Source organism: Brienomyrus brachyistius, chromosome 12, assembly GCF_023856365.1.
Source record: "Brienomyrus brachyistius isolate T26 chromosome 12, BBRACH_0.4, whole genome shotgun sequence".
Taxonomy (NCBI): Eukaryota; Metazoa; Chordata; class Actinopteri; order Osteoglossiformes; family Mormyridae; genus Brienomyrus; species Brienomyrus brachyistius.
This window is the reverse complement of record NC_064544.1, coordinates 19857375-19877065: the sequence shown is the minus strand read 5'-3', so window position 1 is coordinate 19877065 and position 19691 is coordinate 19857375. Positions and strand designations below refer to the sequence as shown.

The 19691-nt window shown below is 42.8% G+C and overlaps 1 protein-coding gene across 4 annotated transcripts in view; it reads left to right on the top strand.

Annotated features, from left to right (window-relative positions):
* Window positions 1-19691, top strand: part of LOC125704980 (zinc finger MYM-type protein 1-like) — a 161346-nt gene that overhangs the window by 64195 nt on the left and 77460 nt on the right. For 3 of the 4 annotated variants that reach the window (XR_007381311.1, XM_048971218.1, XM_048971221.1), the window contains 6 exons: window positions 588-668; window positions 8268-8372; window positions 15596-15688; window positions 17628-17717; window positions 19201-19293; window positions 19468-19563. Coding sequence is in view for 3 of the 4 variants with exons in the window: in XM_048971218.1 (XP_048827175.1) it covers window positions 588-668; window positions 8268-8372; window positions 15596-15688; window positions 17628-17717; window positions 19201-19293; window positions 19468-19563 (558 nt within the window). In the remaining variant the exon portion in view is untranslated. The remainder of the gene's footprint in view (window positions 1-587; window positions 669-8267; window positions 8373-15595; window positions 15689-17627; window positions 17718-19200; window positions 19294-19467; window positions 19564-19691) is intronic. The other variant, XM_048971219.1, reaches the window with a different exon arrangement.

Sequence of the window (19691 nt, the reverse complement as noted above, 5' to 3'; positions counted from 1 at the left end):
ACAGTTATGCAAATGTAATTCAACTATGTGCTTAGAGGATAATAGACAACACAGTGTTGAAAATTTGCTGCATAGCTGAGGTGGTATGGACCCGCGACACGGAGCATTTAGTTAAAAAATTTTTTTTTAATTAAGTCAGATGATTTTTTTCTTACTTTAATCCATGCACTTGTACTCTGGGCACCTGACATTTTACCCAGTAGGATGTTATTGTGTAGACCTGATGTAGGGTGACATGTAGGGTGTACGGGCTCGGGGGGGGGGGGCACCTGGCCGCCACGCGGGATGGTCCGGCATCCCCTCCCAGCTGACATGCTCCAGCCCCCACCTTCATTACACCACAGGGTTTTGAGGGACTCTCTGACTTGCGGGGGCATTAAACTCCTTGGCCTGTATTTTGGCCCCCACTGCCCTCGGATCATGGGCCTTACTGTGCATGACCTCACAGTGCAGTCGGGTCCTGGGGACGACAGGATTTATCTCAGGGGAAGAAAAGCCCAAAGACACTTTGTTATTTAATATCATGTTATATCTGTATAGACTGGTGAGAGAATGAGGGCGTCTGATTTGCTCTGTTTGTCTTACAGATGATCACACACTGTTTAACATGCTGTTCCTTGCTATTTATTACCAACTCTTTGCCTGGATGAACGGCACATTAAAATTAGGTGAGTCTCCCTGCATTTTCATACTTATTATGTGTAAATGGAGGTGGGTGTTTCTAATGCATGTAATACTGCTGTGTGGAGGCTCAGTGTGTCATGAGTGAACGGGTGTAAGGGGGGGGGGGGGGGGGAGGCAGAGATCCAGCAGTGAGGAAGGAGGAGAACAGGGTTTAATAAGGTAAAATCAGGGTATGGGACAGGAACAGCAGGGACAGGGCAACTGGGACACAGCAGAACCAGGTGCAAACACAGAGAGCAAGGACTAGCACAGGTTTGTATCGATCTATCGGCTCTGCTCCACCCCGCAGGAATCCGGGGTGTGTGATTTTGAGTTGCCACTAGTTTCCTGGAGTAACTAATTAAATTAACCATTTATAAATTAGTCTTCATGGTTAACATTGGATTATTACAGTAATGTGATATCCGTGTTTAACACACATATTAATTCATTCAATGCAAAGAATGGATGAGAAAAAGCGAACATTAAGAAATGCACCAAAAAGGACCCCCCTGGAATGCGGTGGGGGGTGTTGTTTCTGCATTAGATGAAACAAAGTGCTCTCCTATAACAGGCCTTATAAGAGGCAGAGTGATAACTTATATACGCTAACATTTCCTTATGTTTCCCAATTCCTCTTAGACGTGGGAATAAGTAGATATCTGCACGTATATGACTATATGCATTTATATTACTTTTTAAGTGAGGAGGATAGAATTGGAAATGATCTGTGAGATACCATTATGAGGGAGACAAATTGTTTAGATAATTTAAAGGAACATACAGCCATATAGCATCTAGATATTTATGCTGACAAATAGGAGACAAGACACACAGAACAGGCAAATCTTAAACCAGCTCTGAGGACTGTATGCCGTGTGTGAGAGGGAGGGGGCATGTTGGATCCCTAAAACACCCACACCGGGGGTTAGGCTGCGTCCACACGGCATAATTTTAAAGTGCGTCCGGTTTCTGCTGCTTCGCCGCGCCGCTCAAAGTTCAGATCGATTGAACCTGGTGCACCGACCTCCACCAAAGCGGCATCCAGTCAGATATAATATCCGCTTTGTGACGGGCAGCTTCAGCGATATGGAGGAGAAACTAATGACTGCAGTGTCCCAGTACCCCGAATTATTTAATGTCACTTTAAAGTCAAATCGAGAGATAATTCAGAAAAAATGCACCGACCCTCACCATATATGCGAAGTTCCCTCACTAAATTAAATTCACCTTATCCCTTTCATGCATGGTGGTCACTTCAGTGTACAGCTATTCGACAGCCATTTTATTGGAAACGCAATGGTCTCAATGGTATAACTGCATATCAGCCACTACAGTGGACGCTGTTGCATCACTCTATAGGCTTCCACCCACTGGCCAGTACTTGTAACTACGTCTAAAATTTCTTTCAACCAAGATGGCCGACCGACAGGCAGAAAAGTTGAACACAGCAGGAATATCTGTATAGATAGAATATCTGTATATTCTGTTCAACAGAATTAAAACCAAATACATTTTCATACTTTTCACATAATCAGTTCTATTCATTAGTTTTTGATGACATATTGCCAAATGCATGCAGTTCACTAAAGTGGACTTTTAGAAGAAATGTATGTTGAAAAAAAAGTTAACAGGTGTTTTTTTCATCCCTTCAGAGAAATAAAACCACATAAGAAATAAATCCTGACTTAGATATTCATAATTCATGCATGAAAGGGTTAAACTGTCGCGTATGGAAAGTAAAGTTTCACGGAGCCATCCTGAGCTTTTATAATATTTGCCTTTTTTCAGTAAGAGAGCGAGTGCCTTTTTCATGTAAAACAACAATGTAACTCATTTTGTTTCGAGCCCAAACACACTTTACAATCGCACTTATTTTCATGGCGAGGTAACTTTCATGACGTAATGTTCACCCGTCCAGCGGCTTTCCTGAGCCACTTGCTATGTGGATGCAGGCTTAAGGTCGTCATGTTGGGATTAGAGTTTACCCCATTGAAATGAATGGAGAGTCCCCACAAAGATATAATTACAAAGCTGTGTGTGTGTGATCCTACATCTAACATGATTTTTTTTTACTTTCAGAAGTGTTCTAGCTGCTGCATTTTGAATTATCTGTAATTTGTCAGTAGTGTTCTTTGTAGGCCGGCAAAAAGAGGGTTAAAATAATCAGGACGAGAAGTAACCAAAGCGTGCATCAACTTTCCAGCATCTTTCAGTGATAAAAAGGTCTGACTTTAGCCAAGTTCCTCGTCTGGAAAAAAGCTGTCTTGGTCACATATTGGATCTGGCTTTAAAATTCAAATCACAACCCACAATTACACCAAGATTTCATACGTTGTGATTTAGTCTGAGTCACTAAGCTACCAAGCTTTGATTTTAGCTTCTCTCTCATTCCCTGGGGACCATAATAATCACCTCTCTTTTCTCTTCATTGATTTAAAATAAAAATATTTCACATCCACTTCTTTTTAGCTGATTCACAAGCACAGAAATTGTTCCTTAAATGAGTAGCATCAGGTTTTCCGGCTAACTGCGAATCATCGTTGTAACAGTGGAGAATGACAGCGTATTTCCTAAAGATGTCACTGAGAGGTAGCATATAGAGAGAAGAGCAGGGGACCAAGGATACCACACTGTGCAATTCCACTGTCGTCCATAACTGGTGCTGATAAAAAGTAGCCTAGTTGACCAGAAAACTTCTTCCTACTATATATGTTTTGAACCAGTTTAAGACGGAGCCAGTGAAATCTAATCGACCTAAGCTGGTATAAAAGGATGGTGTGATCAATGCTGTCAAACGCAGCACTCATGTCTAATGCAGTTAGGATTGAAAGGCTATTTGAGTCTGTGCAGAGCCTAAGATCATTTACTACCTTTTATAAAGCATTCTGTACTGTGATGGGATCTAAAACCTGATTGAAATGTTTCAAATATCTTGTTTCTGTAAATAAATTCCATTATCTGGAGATACACAACCTTTTCTAAAATTTTACACATAAAAGGAAGATTTTAAATAGGCCTAAAATTACTAAGGACCATATAATCTACTGCAGTGTATTTAAGGAGTGATTTAACCACAACACATTTGAAAGAATCTGAAAAAGTGCCTGTTAAAAGTGATGTATTTACAATGTAAAATCCATTCAGAAAACAACATAAAAGTTTGCCTAAATGACAGAGTAGGAATTGGGCCAGTATGACATGTGTATGGTTTCAGCTGAGTGACTCTTTCCAATCATTCCATGTCAGTCTCATTAGAAGGATCCATCCAGACAGGGGCTCCGCCCTTGGATTAAGCTTTAATATTGGTCATTTTATCTTTAAAGAACAGTGCAAATGGCCACATTTATCAGCAGATGCCTCTTCTGCTGTAGGTTATGAAAGGTGGAGGAGCCTATTAATAGCTGAAAATAGAACATAGATTGGACATACAGTGCCCTTCACAATTATTGGCAGCCCTTGTAAAGATTTGTAAAAATACTTAGAAAAAAAACACATTTTGCTGAAGTAGCTTCATCTCACACTGAAGAAATGAGAAAACAACCTTTTATTGAAATAAATATATTCAAAGAAAAACAAATCCTTCATCAAGAAATAATTATTTAAAAAAAAACACATGTGCCATGATTATTGGCAGCCCAGCATTTAATACTTTGCACAGCCTCCCTTTGACAGTATAACAGCACTGAGTCTCCTATAACATTCTATAAGGTCGGAGAATACAAGAGCAGGGCATCTGAGACCATTCCTCTTTACAGAATCTCCCCAGATCATCCAGGGTCCCAGGCCCTCTCTTGTGCCAGATTTTGATTTAAAGTGTCTGTTATGCTGTGTAGCGCATTCTCAAATAACACACTCACACAGTCCGTGTGGGTTTTCCAGAAAGACCTTTACTGCCGCCATTCCTAGTGCAAGTACAACCGCCAAGAACTGACCCCCGTGAGCACGCCGTGCATTCCGGCTAATGCAGTTCTCTTTAACTATCATATAACAACACAGTGTCCTGGTGTTTCATGGAGTCCATACTGCCATGTACCCTAATGAGCTTTCCAGGGCTTTTGGTGGACACATTTTCCACAGATGAGTATCCATATGTGGGATTGATGATGAAGGTGTATCATAAACGTCTCATCATCAAAACTGAGGGCATATAGACAGACTAGAATAACCAGTATATGAGAGAATCTGCCTGAGCCAATGATGAAGCCCCTGTTATGATCAGATACATTTATTTCTGGTATAAACTGAAGATTTTTAGAGATCAAACAGCTTCCCCCAGCCATAGAGTTAAATGATGAATGGAATACGTGTCCCACCCATGGCCGCTTATGCCTTGAATGATCAACTAATTTAAGGTGAGATTCCTGGGGGAAAACAATGTCAGACCTGTGGAGCTTAATACGCTGGAAGACTTTCTCCCTCTTAATAGGACCATTCAAACCCCTCACAGTCCATGAAATAAGTTTGATATGCAGCTTTTCCATCCTACAGTCAGCATTTGGCTCAGTCATTGATTCTGATATACATGCCATTGAATAAGATACATCATGTCTAGGGTGTGAGACCAGCTTCACTTCAGCCAACAATAAATACTTATAACATTTGTATTCAAAAAAAGGTGACCAATGTGTACCCCCCCCCCATGTTCCTCTCCAAAAACAGAAACTTAAAGAGGACAAGCTCAACAGCATCAGAACAATCTGCTAGTGAGTCCAAATCCTATGGTCGTCCTTCATTAGGAGTGAGCGGCAGGTCCCTGACACACTCGCGCTCCCAATGAACAATGCAGTGTTACAATAAGAGGCTGCAGGACACCTCCTGATTATATAATTAACCACATTCACTGTAAACAAGTTCAACTATCATGTGAATTTCGTTTAAACTATATTTAAGTTTACCTAATAAATTTACGACAATTAAACATAAAATTCACCATTAAGTTTCGAGAGGCCAAACCAACCAGCATATTACAGTCGTACCTCGTTACTACGTACCCCGGATACAACATTTTCACTTTTACAATGTACAGGTTTCTAATTCCCGCTTTTAGCCTATGTATTATTCCAATAGCAGCCATTGTTTACAGCATACACCCTTACAGCGTAAACTTCGATACAACGTCCAAATTTCTAGAGAAAATACGAAAACTAACCATCGTTACAACGTACAGCGCTCTCCCCGCCCACCACAACTTGTGTCACTACATCTACCTGTATCTACCTGATCTTCGCCCGACAATGCACATTTATTTGTCTATTGCGTTGCTTGGCGTTAAATGAGTTGCCTTGACTGATCGTTATTGGACTGCGTAGTAATGGCTTGTTAAGTGTTGTGTGCGTATTCTTTGTTTATTAAACCTTGTGAAATACCGGTCATGCTGGTAATTGTGAATTCATAATGATAATGGAAGTAAAGGATTTTATGATTTAATTTGACCAATATTTCATTAATATGGTGGTCCAGTGGTTAGCACTGTTGTCTCACACCTCTGCGGCCCGGGTTCGAGTCTCCGCCTGGGTCACATGTGTGTGGAGTTTGCATGTTCTCCCCATGTCGTCGTGGGGTTTCCTCCGGGTACTCCGGTTTCCCCCCACAGTCCAAAAACATGCTGAGGCTAATTGGAGTTGCTAATTTGCCCGTAGGTGTGCATGTGAGAGTGAATGGTGTGTGAGTGTGCCCTGCGATGGGCTGGCCCTCCATCCTGGGTTGTTCCCTGCCTCGTGCCCATTGCTTCCGAGATAGGCTCCGGACTCCCCGCGACCCAGTAGGATAAGCGGTTTGGAAAATGGATGGATGGATGGATTTGGATGCCAATGCTTATTTTAAAAATCCATTTTGACCAGCCGTTGTGTATTTTCGTTGCCGTTTATCACCGGCCGGCACTAAGTAATCGTGAGTAAGGGAAATTTCAAGGATCCAAATGAGCTTTGTCGAATTATTTAACAAGTAATAATGTGTTCGTTTGTTTTGTAGTCAATTTAAGGGTCTGTTTTATCATTTACATGGATATTTCGTGAGTTCTTTAATCCATCTTGCACTAAGTGGTTACAACGTTCTATGCTTATAACGTACATGTTTTTGATATCTCATCTTGTACGTAGTAACGAGGTTCGACTGTATATGATAGGTAGTCTGTCGTTGCTGTATATTTGAAATCCCAAAGCATCCAGTCTTAGGAGGGAGTCAGATCATAAGTCACCATTAACAGTTATTCTGCCCTCCAAAGCCATACAAAAGTATAACATTAAACCCAAAGCTTTTTAAATATCACACGCCAATTTTTTGAGCCGTATCCTCGTTTAGCCATCGTCACTGTGAGCTCTGAGCACAGAGTTCTCCCTTATCTGCTGGTATAATGGTTCTGCTGCTGCTCGGGTGTCGAAGTGATGAATGTCATCGTTTATGGTGATGCAGAGATGAGCTGGGTAGCTCAGGACAAACGCAATTCAGGCGTAAACAATTTAGTGACCACAGGTGCCAGGGTGATGGTAGCCCCCCCCCCCCCCCCCCCCCCCCGGAAGCTCAGACTCCCGCACTCTAAGTCTAACCAGCAGCCTGTAGCCCTGAGGGAGTCTAACCCAGGATGCAGGGGTCCTGCACTGCTGCTACTCACACTGGGTGATGCACCATCTTGCCCCTGAGAGCCACAGACAGCATCCCCCTCCCTCTCATGGGGGGTCACCTCACCGGTCACCATGTGCACAGGGGTCGGCTTCAGCTGAGTCCAGGCTGCCCCATATCAGGCCTCACCAGTGTGACGGTGCCCCCCCATGTCCAGCATGGCGGAGTAGGGGACTCCCTCCACTGTGACAGGGACATGGCAAAGGTCCCAAGCACAGGTGTGACCCAGCTTTGCCACCGGGGGGCGTCATCATAAGCTTCTGGGGGGAACGGGGTCAGACTCCCCCCTCTGTGTTGCCGGGCCCCTCCTGCAGCAGGTGGTGATGGGATGAGTGTGTTAGGGCTGCATACAGTCCCCTCTACACGGACCCTGCACTGTTTCCCTGCGCTCGGCCCTGCATGGGTCATTCCCTGACCAGGTGGCCAGGCTGGTCACACCCCCAGCAGACTGGGGCCCCGATATGGAGGCGTCTGGCCTAGAGCCACGTGGCTTATAACAGCTCAGCCGCTTCGGTCGCCCACGCGGCCCCCCCAGCTCTGAGCTGTCACCGCACACGGCTCATGCAGCAGGTGCATAATCTCTGGGGGGGGGGCAGACCACACAATCCCCACACAATCTCTCTCTCCAACGCCTGCCCCAGGGCTGCCTGCAGGGGGCGCATTTGCTCTGGATGAACATGGACCAGATATGCAGAATAACATCGTCCTGCCACATGGCCAGCTGCAGGGCCTTTTCTGAATATGTAACACCGGTACCTGTATTCCAGTACAACCCAACCCTGGTGTCATGTGACTGGGAATGTGTGAATTGTACCTTTATAAAGGGAGCCGAAGGAAAGACAGCGATTGTTTAAACGAGGAAAACCTTTGATTTATTAAACAAACACAGTCATGATGTTACATTTTATATTCATATATCATAGGATAAGGCACTAGTGTGGATAATTATGCACCACAGACTAATGTGATCTTTCTCTTTTCAGAATATTCAATTCCGATTGCAGTAGCTGCTTTGGGAATCTCTGCCTGCATCATTATCAAGGATTATTTATTGTATCATGAAAAAAAGCGCTTGGAGGGATTTTACTGTAAGTATGAAACTTTGTACTGAACCATATTCAGCCTGTTTGTCACTGATTATTTACATGAGTCACCCTTTAAAATGAGTGATCAGAGTACAATTAAAATCCATGTAGTTCTCAAAATTTAACACTTACCTCTTTATATGTATTTTTGTAGCACGTTGCATAATTATTATGCTTATTGAAATATTTATTTAATAGTTCTTTTTTAGCAAAATTTAAGTATTTTCCTTATTTTCTATTTTCCCTATTCTCAGAAGTATACAAACTGACCTACATTGTACATAAAAACAATTCACACCCTTAGAACCTTCTTATCTATGACCATGAAGATACATTATTACAGTTTATCACCATGAATGTCTCCCTTATAACATTCTTATCTATGACCATGATGATACATTATTAGTTTATCACCATGAATGTCTCCCTTAGAACCCTCTTATCTATGACCATGATGATACATTATTACAGTTTATCACCATGAATGTCTCCCTGGTATTTTGCTGCTTATTCCTGGTTCTTTGGAGGCTCCATGATGAGCCATAATCAGCCCTTTATTTATTCAACAATATCCTCCCCATGCGGCTGAGCCTGCAGCCTCTCCTAAGTGTCGCCTCTCCTCCCTTCTCTCTCCTCAGCTGCCTTACTGTCAATGTCTGCACCCATCTGTCACAGTCTTTCATGTCTCCTCCCCATTTGGCCAGCAGATGTCGCTGTCCATCCTGTCCTCCTCGTTGTAAGTGTGTTAGTGTGTCTCCCCTCCTCCCTGCACTGCCCCATGGCTCAAGGAGTTGAACATATGGTTACCTGTAAGCCCTGTTGTCTTGTGTTTGAATCCAGCCGCCTCGGTTTGCGTTTTTTGTTTTGGGTTTTGCTAGGTTCCTGTGTTTGTGAGTATGTGTTACTTGTCTTCGGTATATTCTGTTTCTAAGTTTCCCTGTTAGTTTCTGAGTTCCTTGATTTATTAGTTTAACCTATTGCCTGTTTTGCCAGCCCTTGTTAATTGTTCTCACCTGTCCGGTGTTATTCTTGTTAGCCTCTGTATACAGGTTCCTGATCCTGCTCTGTTCTGCGTGGAGTCATTTGTTGTTGATGGTATTTCTGATGATGGTGTTCTTGTTGACTGTGGTTCCCTGATTTACTGTTTGTTATTTTTGATTCCCTGCTTGTTGTCGGTGAATCTACTTCCCATTCATAGATCCTTTTGTTCTGTCAGTTTACTTTATACCCCTTTTCAGTTATGACCCCTCATGGTCTGTTTTCCAGTGTTCTCTGATTCTGTTAATAAGCCCCTGTGTTCCCGCTGAGCCGCCAGTGGATCGCCCACTGCTTATTCTGCCTGCACCATGCCTTACCCCCATGATAGAAACTCCTGAGTCCGTGACACCTTACAGTCTCACATCAGCCTTTCTCCTCGTTATTCTGGTGCCTCCTGGCCTCGTCTCCACAGAATTCTCCTACTGTTAGCATTCCAGTTAGACTCAGTATAATATGATGGGAAAGTACAGCTCTGGATGATAAACCACATAACATTATACACCATACCTTCATGGGGTCACAGAGCCGGGCTCCCTGAGTGAATCCTAGCAAAGATCTAGGGCTGCATGATGTCACATCGTGATTAAATGGCGCATGTGCAATAATCACCAGGGCTGTAGATGATAGCAGATAATAACAGAATTAGCTGTGCATCAGGAATAAAAACAGCAAAATTAATACAACAAGTCAGTCTGAAAAATCATAACCAAACACAGGCATAGTGAATCAGCAAAGAGGAACAGCGATCAAAAGTCAGAGCTGACAGACAGGGACAGACAGACAGGGTGGCTGGTAAACATCACAAAAGTACAACCTGGGAAATGACCACAGGACTGAAGTCCCAGTAAAACCTGTAAATCATGAACTTCACAAACTGGGATTTATGGCAGGGCTGCCATTCAGAAGCAGGTTCTATCCAAGGCCAGTGAACAGAGACACATAACCTGGTGTAAGGAGCTCAGAACATGGAGCCCTGAACAACGGGAAAGAGAAACATGGTCTGATGCATCATCTGTCACCCTTTTCTTACATTCAGATTCAGATCCAGCTCTATTGTCATTTCAACCACACATTATTAAATATATGGCAAAATCAGAAGTGCTTCTCTATGGTCATGTGTGACATTATAAAACACTTAACAACATAAAAGCAGGAACTCAGTGATAGTAATGTGACTTGTGCCCGGTAAAGTAGTACAGATGTGCAAACAGACAGTAGTGTAGAGTGAACCAGTTCTCATTACACTTAATGTACCGGTACTGATATGATTAACATTCTGTATTCAACTGTCTTATTGTCTGCAGAATAAAGCAGTTGCAGAGCCTAGTGGTTCCGGTTCTGATGCTACAGCACCTCCTGCTTTATTTACAGGGATACACAGAAACTGCTGAGAGGGTGGGATGGGTTGTTCTCAATGCTGTGTAGCCTTTGAAGGCATCTCCCCTGGATCAGCTCCTGGTCAGAGGGCAGAGACACTCCAATAATCCTCTCCGGCCCTGTAACCCTTTGATGCCTGTCTCTGTGTAATCTGGAATACCAGCCGGAGATGCAGTATGTTAGAACACTCTGGACCGTACCTCTGTAGAAGGTGGTGAGAATGTCAGGGGGAGCATTGCCTGTTTCAGCTTCCTGAGGACCCACAGTCTCTGCTGGGCCCATTTGATGATCTTATTACAATTCAGGGACCAAGAGAGTCTGTCAGAGATGTAGATTCCCAGGGATTCAATGTTCTCCACGTGTCCACTGTGAAGCCACTAATGCTGAGTGGTGTTTGGCTAATGGGAGTCCTGAAATCCACAATCATCTTACTGCTTTCGTTGATGTTGAGGGCCAGGTTGTTATCTTTGCAGCAGCTTGCTAGATTGTTGACCTCCTCTCTGTATGCTGTCTTATCATTGTTACTGATAAGTCCCACACAGTCGTACTGTCAGCAAACTTGATGATCTGGTTCTTGGTAAATTTAGCAGAGCAGTCATGAGTTAGCAACGTGAGGAGCAGTGGGCTGAGTAAATATCCCTGGGGGGTCCCTGTATTTACCATGATGGAGCCTGAAGTTCCGGAAATCCATGATCCAGCAACAGGTGAAGGTGCTGAGACCAGGCAGGGAATGTGTTTTATCCAGCCTGTGTGGAATTATGGTTCTGCAGAGCTAAAGTCTGTGTACAGCATTCGGACAAGGATTTTTATTGTCCAAGTGACACAGCAACTATATGGAGTATGGAAGATACAGCCTCTTCTATAGACTGCTTAGGATGATCAAACTGGTGTGGATCCAACAAAATGGGAAGGTTTGCTATCATGTGACTTTCACTGAGTCGTTCTAAGTATCTCATTACAATCACCATCAGTGTAACAGGATTGTAGTTGTTCAAGCAGGTTGCAGCTATTCTTTTTGCTACTGGAATGACTGTACTGGTTTGAAGCACGTGGGAACTGTGGCCTGGCTTAAGGTAGTATTGAAGTATTTGAAACTGGTCTTGGTCTGGAGACCATTTTTTTGCAGTCTTGGTCTCATCTTAGAATCGACTATATTTTGACTCATTCTTGTCTTGGTCTTGGACATAAAAGACTTGATGTTTTATTTCAAAACCAGTCAAGACCACTCATTGTAAAGCATCAATATTTATCACAAAGGCTTAATATTCATATGTTTGTTAACACAGTACTGTGTGGTCTGTCTTATTTGACAAAATGTTATATTTTTCTAGAAGTATGTTATATTGAACATCCACGGGCCCTTGGGGTGCAGGGGGCCCGTGGGGCCCCTAGCCCAAAACAATTTGCAAAGCTTATCAACAATGTATTTTCGTTTGTCTATTTTAGAGGACCGACATTCTTTGATCCTCTGCCTACAAGGGCCCCTGACCCTATAGGGAGGGCGTTTGGCTGCGAAGGGCCCTTGAATTGTGGTGGTTGTGGTGGTGGTGCTGGGGGTGGTGGTGGTGGTGGTGGTGGTGGGGGGGGCCCTCGCGAACGTTTTGCCCAGGGGCCCACACAACCTATAATCCGTCCCTGACTGTAAGCGAAGCTCATCTATGTTATTTTCTAAAGTGGACGTTGTAAAGTAGAGCTGACAGTATCACTGGTCTGCTGGGGTTAGCTGTTAGCCTAGTATGCATCCTGACTCTCTTTCCTCTCTTCTGCCTCCTCTCACACTGTTTGTGCTTCCTCCTTCCCAGGTGGCTGTAATAGGTGATGTTAATGGTTCAGTCTGACTCAGGCTCCTCAGCAAACCAGACCAGCCCAGTTCCTCCATATCACACAAAATGTATAAGCAGGGCCAAACTTTCCATTGTAATTCGCTAGAATATCCATCAATATTCCACGGTCATATTTCTCAGAATCAGGATCAGAAACTTTATTGTCATCATAAAAAGGTATAAAGAAAACTGTGTTCAGTCCCTTGCAGTGCAAAAATAATATAATATTACAAGCAATAAATAAATAAAATAATTACAAATAATTTTCTTTTTAATTTTTTAAATTTTTTTTTTAATGTACAAAAAAAGTTTTATATAACAGAGCAGGTTTTTGCACATTGTAAGTTTTTTAGAAATGTTGCACAAATGTAACACAGATTGCACAGATTTAACCTGGTAAGATATTGCCCAGGTTTGTGAGAGAGATACCCTTCCGGTGTTCATTTATAATTGCAACAGCCCTAGGATATGTGCTGCTTTTCAGTCTGTTTGTTTTTGCTTTTATTGACCTGTACCAGCTGGAACAGGTGATGTGCCGGGTGGGATGTGTCCTTCAGGATGCTGCAGGTTTTACAGTGGCAGTGGGCCACAGGAGAGGAGAGTGCAGCCCATGATCTTCTGCGCTGTGTTGGTGACCCTCTGGAGCACTGCCTTTTCTTGAGCCGTGAAGCTGGCAAACCACACTGGCATGCAGTGTGTCAGCGGACTTTCCACAGCATCTGTAAAACGAGATCAGCAGCTCCTTGGTTAGGGTGTTGTTTTTCAGGACCCTCGGGAAGTGGAGTCTCTGCTGTGCAGAGTTTTTCCTCCTTGTTCCTGTATTCAGACTCATCTCCCCCTGTGATGAGCCCGACCACTGTGGTGGGTGGGGGTGCAGTCGTGTGTGTAGAGAGTGTACAAAAGGGGACTGAGCGCACATCCCTGTGAGGAGCCAGTGTTGAGGCTGAGTGCTGTGGAGAGCTGAGGCCCCATTTTGACTCTCTGTGTGGGGGGGTCGCTGAGGAAGTCCTTAATCCAGAGGCAGGTGGAGTATGAGAAGCCAAGGTTGTTTAATTTTGTTACCAGTCTATTTGGGATGATCGTGTTAAATGCCGAGCTGAAGTCGACGAAAAGAAGCCTGGCATAACTGTCCTTCTGTTCCAGGTGGGTCAGGGGTATGTGGAGGGCTGAGGCTATTGCATCCTCCGTCAATCTGTGTTTCCTTTATGCAAACTGATGGGGGTCGAATGTGGGTTGAAGTTCTTCAATGATGTGATTTCTGACCAGTTTCTAAAAACACTTCATAACAATTGGAGTGAGAGCTGCTGGCCGGAAGTCGTTTAGGCTGCTGTTGGTCTTTTTTGGAACAGGGATAATGCTGGAGGCCTTCAGGCAAGGTGGGACAATGGCCTGTGTTAAAGACAGGTTGAATATTTAGTGAAAACCCCCTTGAGCTGGTCTGCACAGTCCTTCAGCTCTCTACCTGTGATGCTGTCAGGTCCTGCCGCTTTACTGGGGCTTAATGCCGGGAAGTATGTGCCTCACGTCATGCTCCCCCACCCTGAAGATGCGGCTGCTGTTCACCGGTGGATGTGATGCAGTCAGATCTGGTGTTTTTTGTTAAAAGCGGCTGAAGAAGCAGTTCAGCTCCTCCATCAACGCAGCATCGCCACCCACAGCATTAGGTCTGGGTTTGTAGTTTGTGATGTTTCGGACCCCCCACCACACCTGCCTCCAGTTGTTGCTGTGGAGATGCTCCTCGAATAATCCAACTTGGCCTTTCTGATGCTCCTTCTCATGTCCACTCTGGCTGCACTGTACAGTTCCATATTACCAGACTTGAAGCAGTGTCCTGACCTCTGTCATCATCCAGGGTTTTTGGTTGGCATACACCCTGATGTGTTTTACCTTGGTGATGGTGTCTGTGCAGTGCTCGATGTGTGAGAGTACAGATGTACTGTACTCCTCCAAGTCGTGAGATTCAAAAATATTCCAGTCTGTTTTTTCAAAACAATCTTGCAGCTGTGACGATGCAGTTTCAGGCCACGTTATAACAGTTCTTGGTGTGGGGGGTGGTCTCTGTTCCTGAGGGAGGTGTAAGCTGCTAACATAAACAGGGGTATTTGGTCGGGTTGTTATTCTTATGACAATTACGACGCACAATAACTTAAGGGGCCAATGCATCAATGAACCACTGTCCTTTGCAGTGGAGTATTGCCGAGTGTGCTCAGCAGAGCAGTATTGCAGTGTGTTCACTAGTGCAGTACTACAGAGTGTGTTCAGCAGTGCAGTATTGCACAGTGTGCTCAATAGGTAAATATTGCAGAGCCTCTGAATGGGGTTACATCTAGAGAAAATCAAAGCACACCATCAGCCCACAGTGTCTATTGGTGTGGGCAGCCATCTTGTGGGAGTCATTAGGTCTGATGATGCTCTGCATGGTCCTATAACAGCCAAGGAACACGAGGGCTTTTTACAAGAGCAGCTGCTCCCTGTGGCTCAGACACTGTTCCCTCATGATGTTCCCTCATTCCAAGATGATAATGCCCCCATACTCACTGCTAAACACATTCAGGAGAGGTTTCATGAGCACCAGGATGATGTCAGATGCCTTCCTTGGCCTCCCAGCCACCAGATCTAAACACCATTAAAGCTTTATGGGAAGGTCTGCAGCACAGTGTGTGAAGTCGATTTCCACATTATTCATCTTGCAAAGATCTAGAGGCTTTTTTTTCTGAAGATCGGTCCAGTGTCCCACTGCACAAACCAGGATTAGATGACCACACTGTAGGACAATCTGAACATATTATTGCAATTAAAGGGGCCAATTTCCTTATTAGGTCCTTGAGATTAATATACTGATGTATCCATTACTTTGCCCACCCCCTGTAAGTTCCCACCCCTCAAAGATATAACAGCCAGAAGTACACAGAGGGATAATGTTTAATGGGGCCTGTTGTATGTTATGTTTATTTAATCTGTTATTTTATGTGTTTTATTGTTTTTCAGTTTTTGCTCAGAAAATCCTTCTGGGGATTTTCTTCCTGCTTCACCTGATATTAAGTTTCCTGTATCTAAGTGTGATTTTAGAAAATGACAAAGGTAAGGAAAACCTTTAACTGTAAGGAAACCATTTGACTGTAATAGAGCTCTAATCATTTGTCAATCATTTGGTACATGGTGTTTGCAAAATGTTTATAAACCTGAAATATTTTGGGGCTACTGTTAACAATAATGCAATATAACCATTTCTAGTTTGAAGTTATTATTGAATTACACCCTACTAATAAAGGCATATACTTTGATGTAATCAATATGAAATAGACAGTAATATATTCTGTGTAAGATGTTTTGTTATTAACTTTTTCTGTGTGTCTTCAGATAAAGTCAAAGTAAAAAGTTTGCAAACCCGTTGGAATTTTCTGTATTTATGTCTAATTCCCATATAAAACATGGTCGTATCTTCATGTCACAATAATGAACAAACAGTCTCCTATAACTAAAGATACACAGATTTTTTGATCATATGGAAATAATCATTCAAACTGTGAAACTGAAGGTTGAAAAAAGTAAGTGAACCCTAAGCTAATGACTTTTTAAAAAGCTCATTGCAGTCAGAATTTAGCAAACCTGGAGTCCATTTAATGAAACGAGTTCAGAGGTGTGGCCTAGAATTACTGTGATTGATGAAAAACACTGAAAAGTCTGAGTTTGAGCTTTTGAGAAGAAGCATATCCAGATGGGAATCATGCCTCACACAAAAGAGCTCTATATTCTCTGAAGAGCTACAATCAAGAATTATTACTCTACATAAGGCTGGAAAGGGTTACAAAGTCATCTCGGGTATTTTAGATATTCATCAGTCTACTGTTAGGCAGGTTGACTATAAATGGAGACAATTAGGTATTATGGCTACTCTGCCTAGAAGTGGGTGCCCCACCAAGACGACCCCAAGAGCTCAATGCAAAGTCATCAACAAGGTAATGAAGAACCCTAGAGTGATTTGAGGACGTCAGTAGAACTGGATAACATCTCTGTTCATGATTCAACATTAATCAGAACATAGATCAAGAAAGGAGCCCATGGCAGGACACCAAGGAGGAAGCCACTGCTGTCAAACAGAACATTGCTGCATACCTGAAGTTTGCAATAGAGCACATGGACACATGTCCTGGGAAAATGTTTTCTGGAGTGATGAAACAAAAATTGAACTATTTGGGAGGAACAAGCAGAACTTCATGTTGGTGTAAAGGGCACCTGCATATCAACATCAAAACTCTAACGTATGATGGAGGGAACATCATGATTTGGGCCTGCTTTGCTGCATCAGGGTCTGGACAGCTGGCCATCATTGAGGGGAAAATGAATTCCTAAGTTTATCAACAAATTCTCCAGGATAGTGTGAGGTTGTCTGTCCATCAACTGAAGCTCAGAAGAGGCTGGGTGATGCAACAAGACAATGACCCCAAACATCACAGCAAATCCAGAGCACAATGGTTTCAGAAGAACAAAATCCACCTTTGGAGTGGCCCAGTCAGAGCCCAGATCTCAGTCCTATTGAGATGCTGTGGAATGACTTGAAGACAACCAAAGAATATGGAGGAGATAAGGCTGTTCTGCAGGGCAGAATGGGCTAATTTTCCCCCCACATGATGTGCAGGTCTGACCTGCAGTTACAGGAAACGCCTGGTTGAGTCATTGCTGCCAAAGGAGGGTCAACCAGTTATTAAACCTAATGGTTCACTTACTTTTTCTACTAGCACTGTGAACATTGAATGTGTTTGTATAATAAAGACATGAAAGATTATAATTTTTGTGTGTTATTGCTCATTATGCATTTCAGTACCTGTGACTTAGATGAAGATCAGATCACTTTTTATGATCAATTCATACAGAAAAGCAGATGATTCCAAAGGGTTCACATACTTTTTACTTTGACTGTATATATTTACTGATTTCAGAGGGACAAGAAGCTGTTTATTTGATTAATAAACTTTGTTGTATTAGAAACTGAAATTAACGCATCTAATTCCGGCCACAGGACGACCTGTAAAGATCTGTGAGTTTGTGTTTGTCTACATTCTGATTGTCATATTGCTCTTTCTATTCTGGAAGTGGGAACATTTACTTGGTACGTATTTGTTTTACATGAAAATAAGTTGTTTAAATATTTTGTTTATTGAAGACTCTTTTTAAATAAAATATTATGATTTTTTTTTTTTATTTTAAACAGAGCATTGCAAATGATTTAATTCAAAAACCCCAATGGCTGTTTGACTGTATTTTTAGTGCTGTGACAAAATAATTGCTAATCAATCAAGCTAAGAACCAAATATAAATTATAAACTAGACACAACCAAGCTTGATTGCTGCCAGCCCTGATGAACCTACACATCACCTAAATAGAACCATTTCAGCAATATGGAGCTGGATAAGGGGTCTGAAGAAGCAGCAGACCATGCCTCAGTCAGAAGAGCTTCCTGAAGACCTGAGAAAGAAAATCACTGAAATACATCAGTCAGGAAAGGGATACAAAACACTCTCTAAAACCCTTGGAGTGCAGTGAATCACCATGACAGCCATCATCTCCAGATGGAGAAAACTTGGAACCATGATAGATCTGCCCAGGAGTGGCCAGCTGAACAGAATTACTCCAAGAGCACAAAGAAACCTGATCAGGGAAGTTACAGCAGACCCTGGATGAAGATCTAAGGAACTGCAGGCCTCTCTCAGATCAGTTAATGTCTGATTCCATGATTAGAAAGACAGTGGGCTATAATGGTGTCCATGGGAGAGATGCAAGGAGAAACCACAGCTAAGTAAGAGTAACATGAAGGCTCATAACATTTGCCAAAAAACACTTTTAGGAGGATGTTCTGTGGATTGATGACTCAAAAGTGGAGCTATTTGGAAGACATGGGTCCTGCTACATCTGGCGTGAAGCTAACACAGCTTCCACACAAAGAACATCATGGCCACAGTCAGACATGGTGGAGGCGGAGTGATGCTGTGGGGAGGCTTTGCTGCTGCTCGGCCTGGGCGACTTGCTGTAATTGAGGGACGCATGAATTCAGCTGTTTGACAGAAAGTACTGAAGGAGAATGTCCATCATTAGTCTGTGGTCTTAAGCACAAGAACAAGTCCACCGAAGAATGACTGAAAAGAAACATAATTAAAGTTTTGCAGAGGCCTAGTCCCAGTACTGCCTTGAACCTCATTGAGAAATTGGGGCAGGACCTTAAATGGGCAGTTTATATATGAAAACCCTCCAATGTGGCTGAATTCTGAAACCATTCTGTAGAGAAGAGTGGGCCAAATCTATCCAAAACGATGCCAAAGGGGGAGAATTATTTTGTCACATGGGTGCTATGGGTCTTGGGGAATATTTGTTTTTTTTATTTTATTTTTAGGTTTTTTCCCTTCCTTCAGTGAATCAAATGATCATTTAAAAACTGTGTTGTGCACGTAGAATGTTCATTGTATTATACTAAATGTATTTGTTATCAGACACATTTAAGTGTTATGGATGTTAAAAATAGAGGAAATCAGGGTAAATACTTCATCACAGTGCTGTATGTAGCTGTATGACTAATGCTTTTCTCTCTACCTTTCAGCCAAACCCCGTGAATATGTATATTTATCAGGGACTTTTGCTCTCCCTCTCCTGAATTCTGTTGCCCTGGCTGTAGTATTAATACTCAAAGCAGGTAAATACACTAAATTTGAGATATTTTACTTTTACTATGTAAACTTAACGAAACAACTAAATGGTACAAACCCTTTAGGAAATACTATATAGATTCCTGTGGTTTAATCTCTGTCACTTACTGCTGATTTACTGACCTCAGTTCTCAGTGATTTTTGTGATGATGTCATTTCAGACACAGGAAAACAGCCACTGGATCTACGGCTGATTGTCCTGAATTCTGGGTCTGTCTTCCTCTTTGGCTGGTTTGTTGTAGAGATGATTGCATACTGTAAGTATAACAGAGATATGATGCATAACTTACCATAAAGGCTGAATATGTGTACTGGGACTTTTCCAGCATCTTGGTGGCTTTCCAGTTTGTTTACATCTCCACATGCTCAGCACTTAACCTGGATG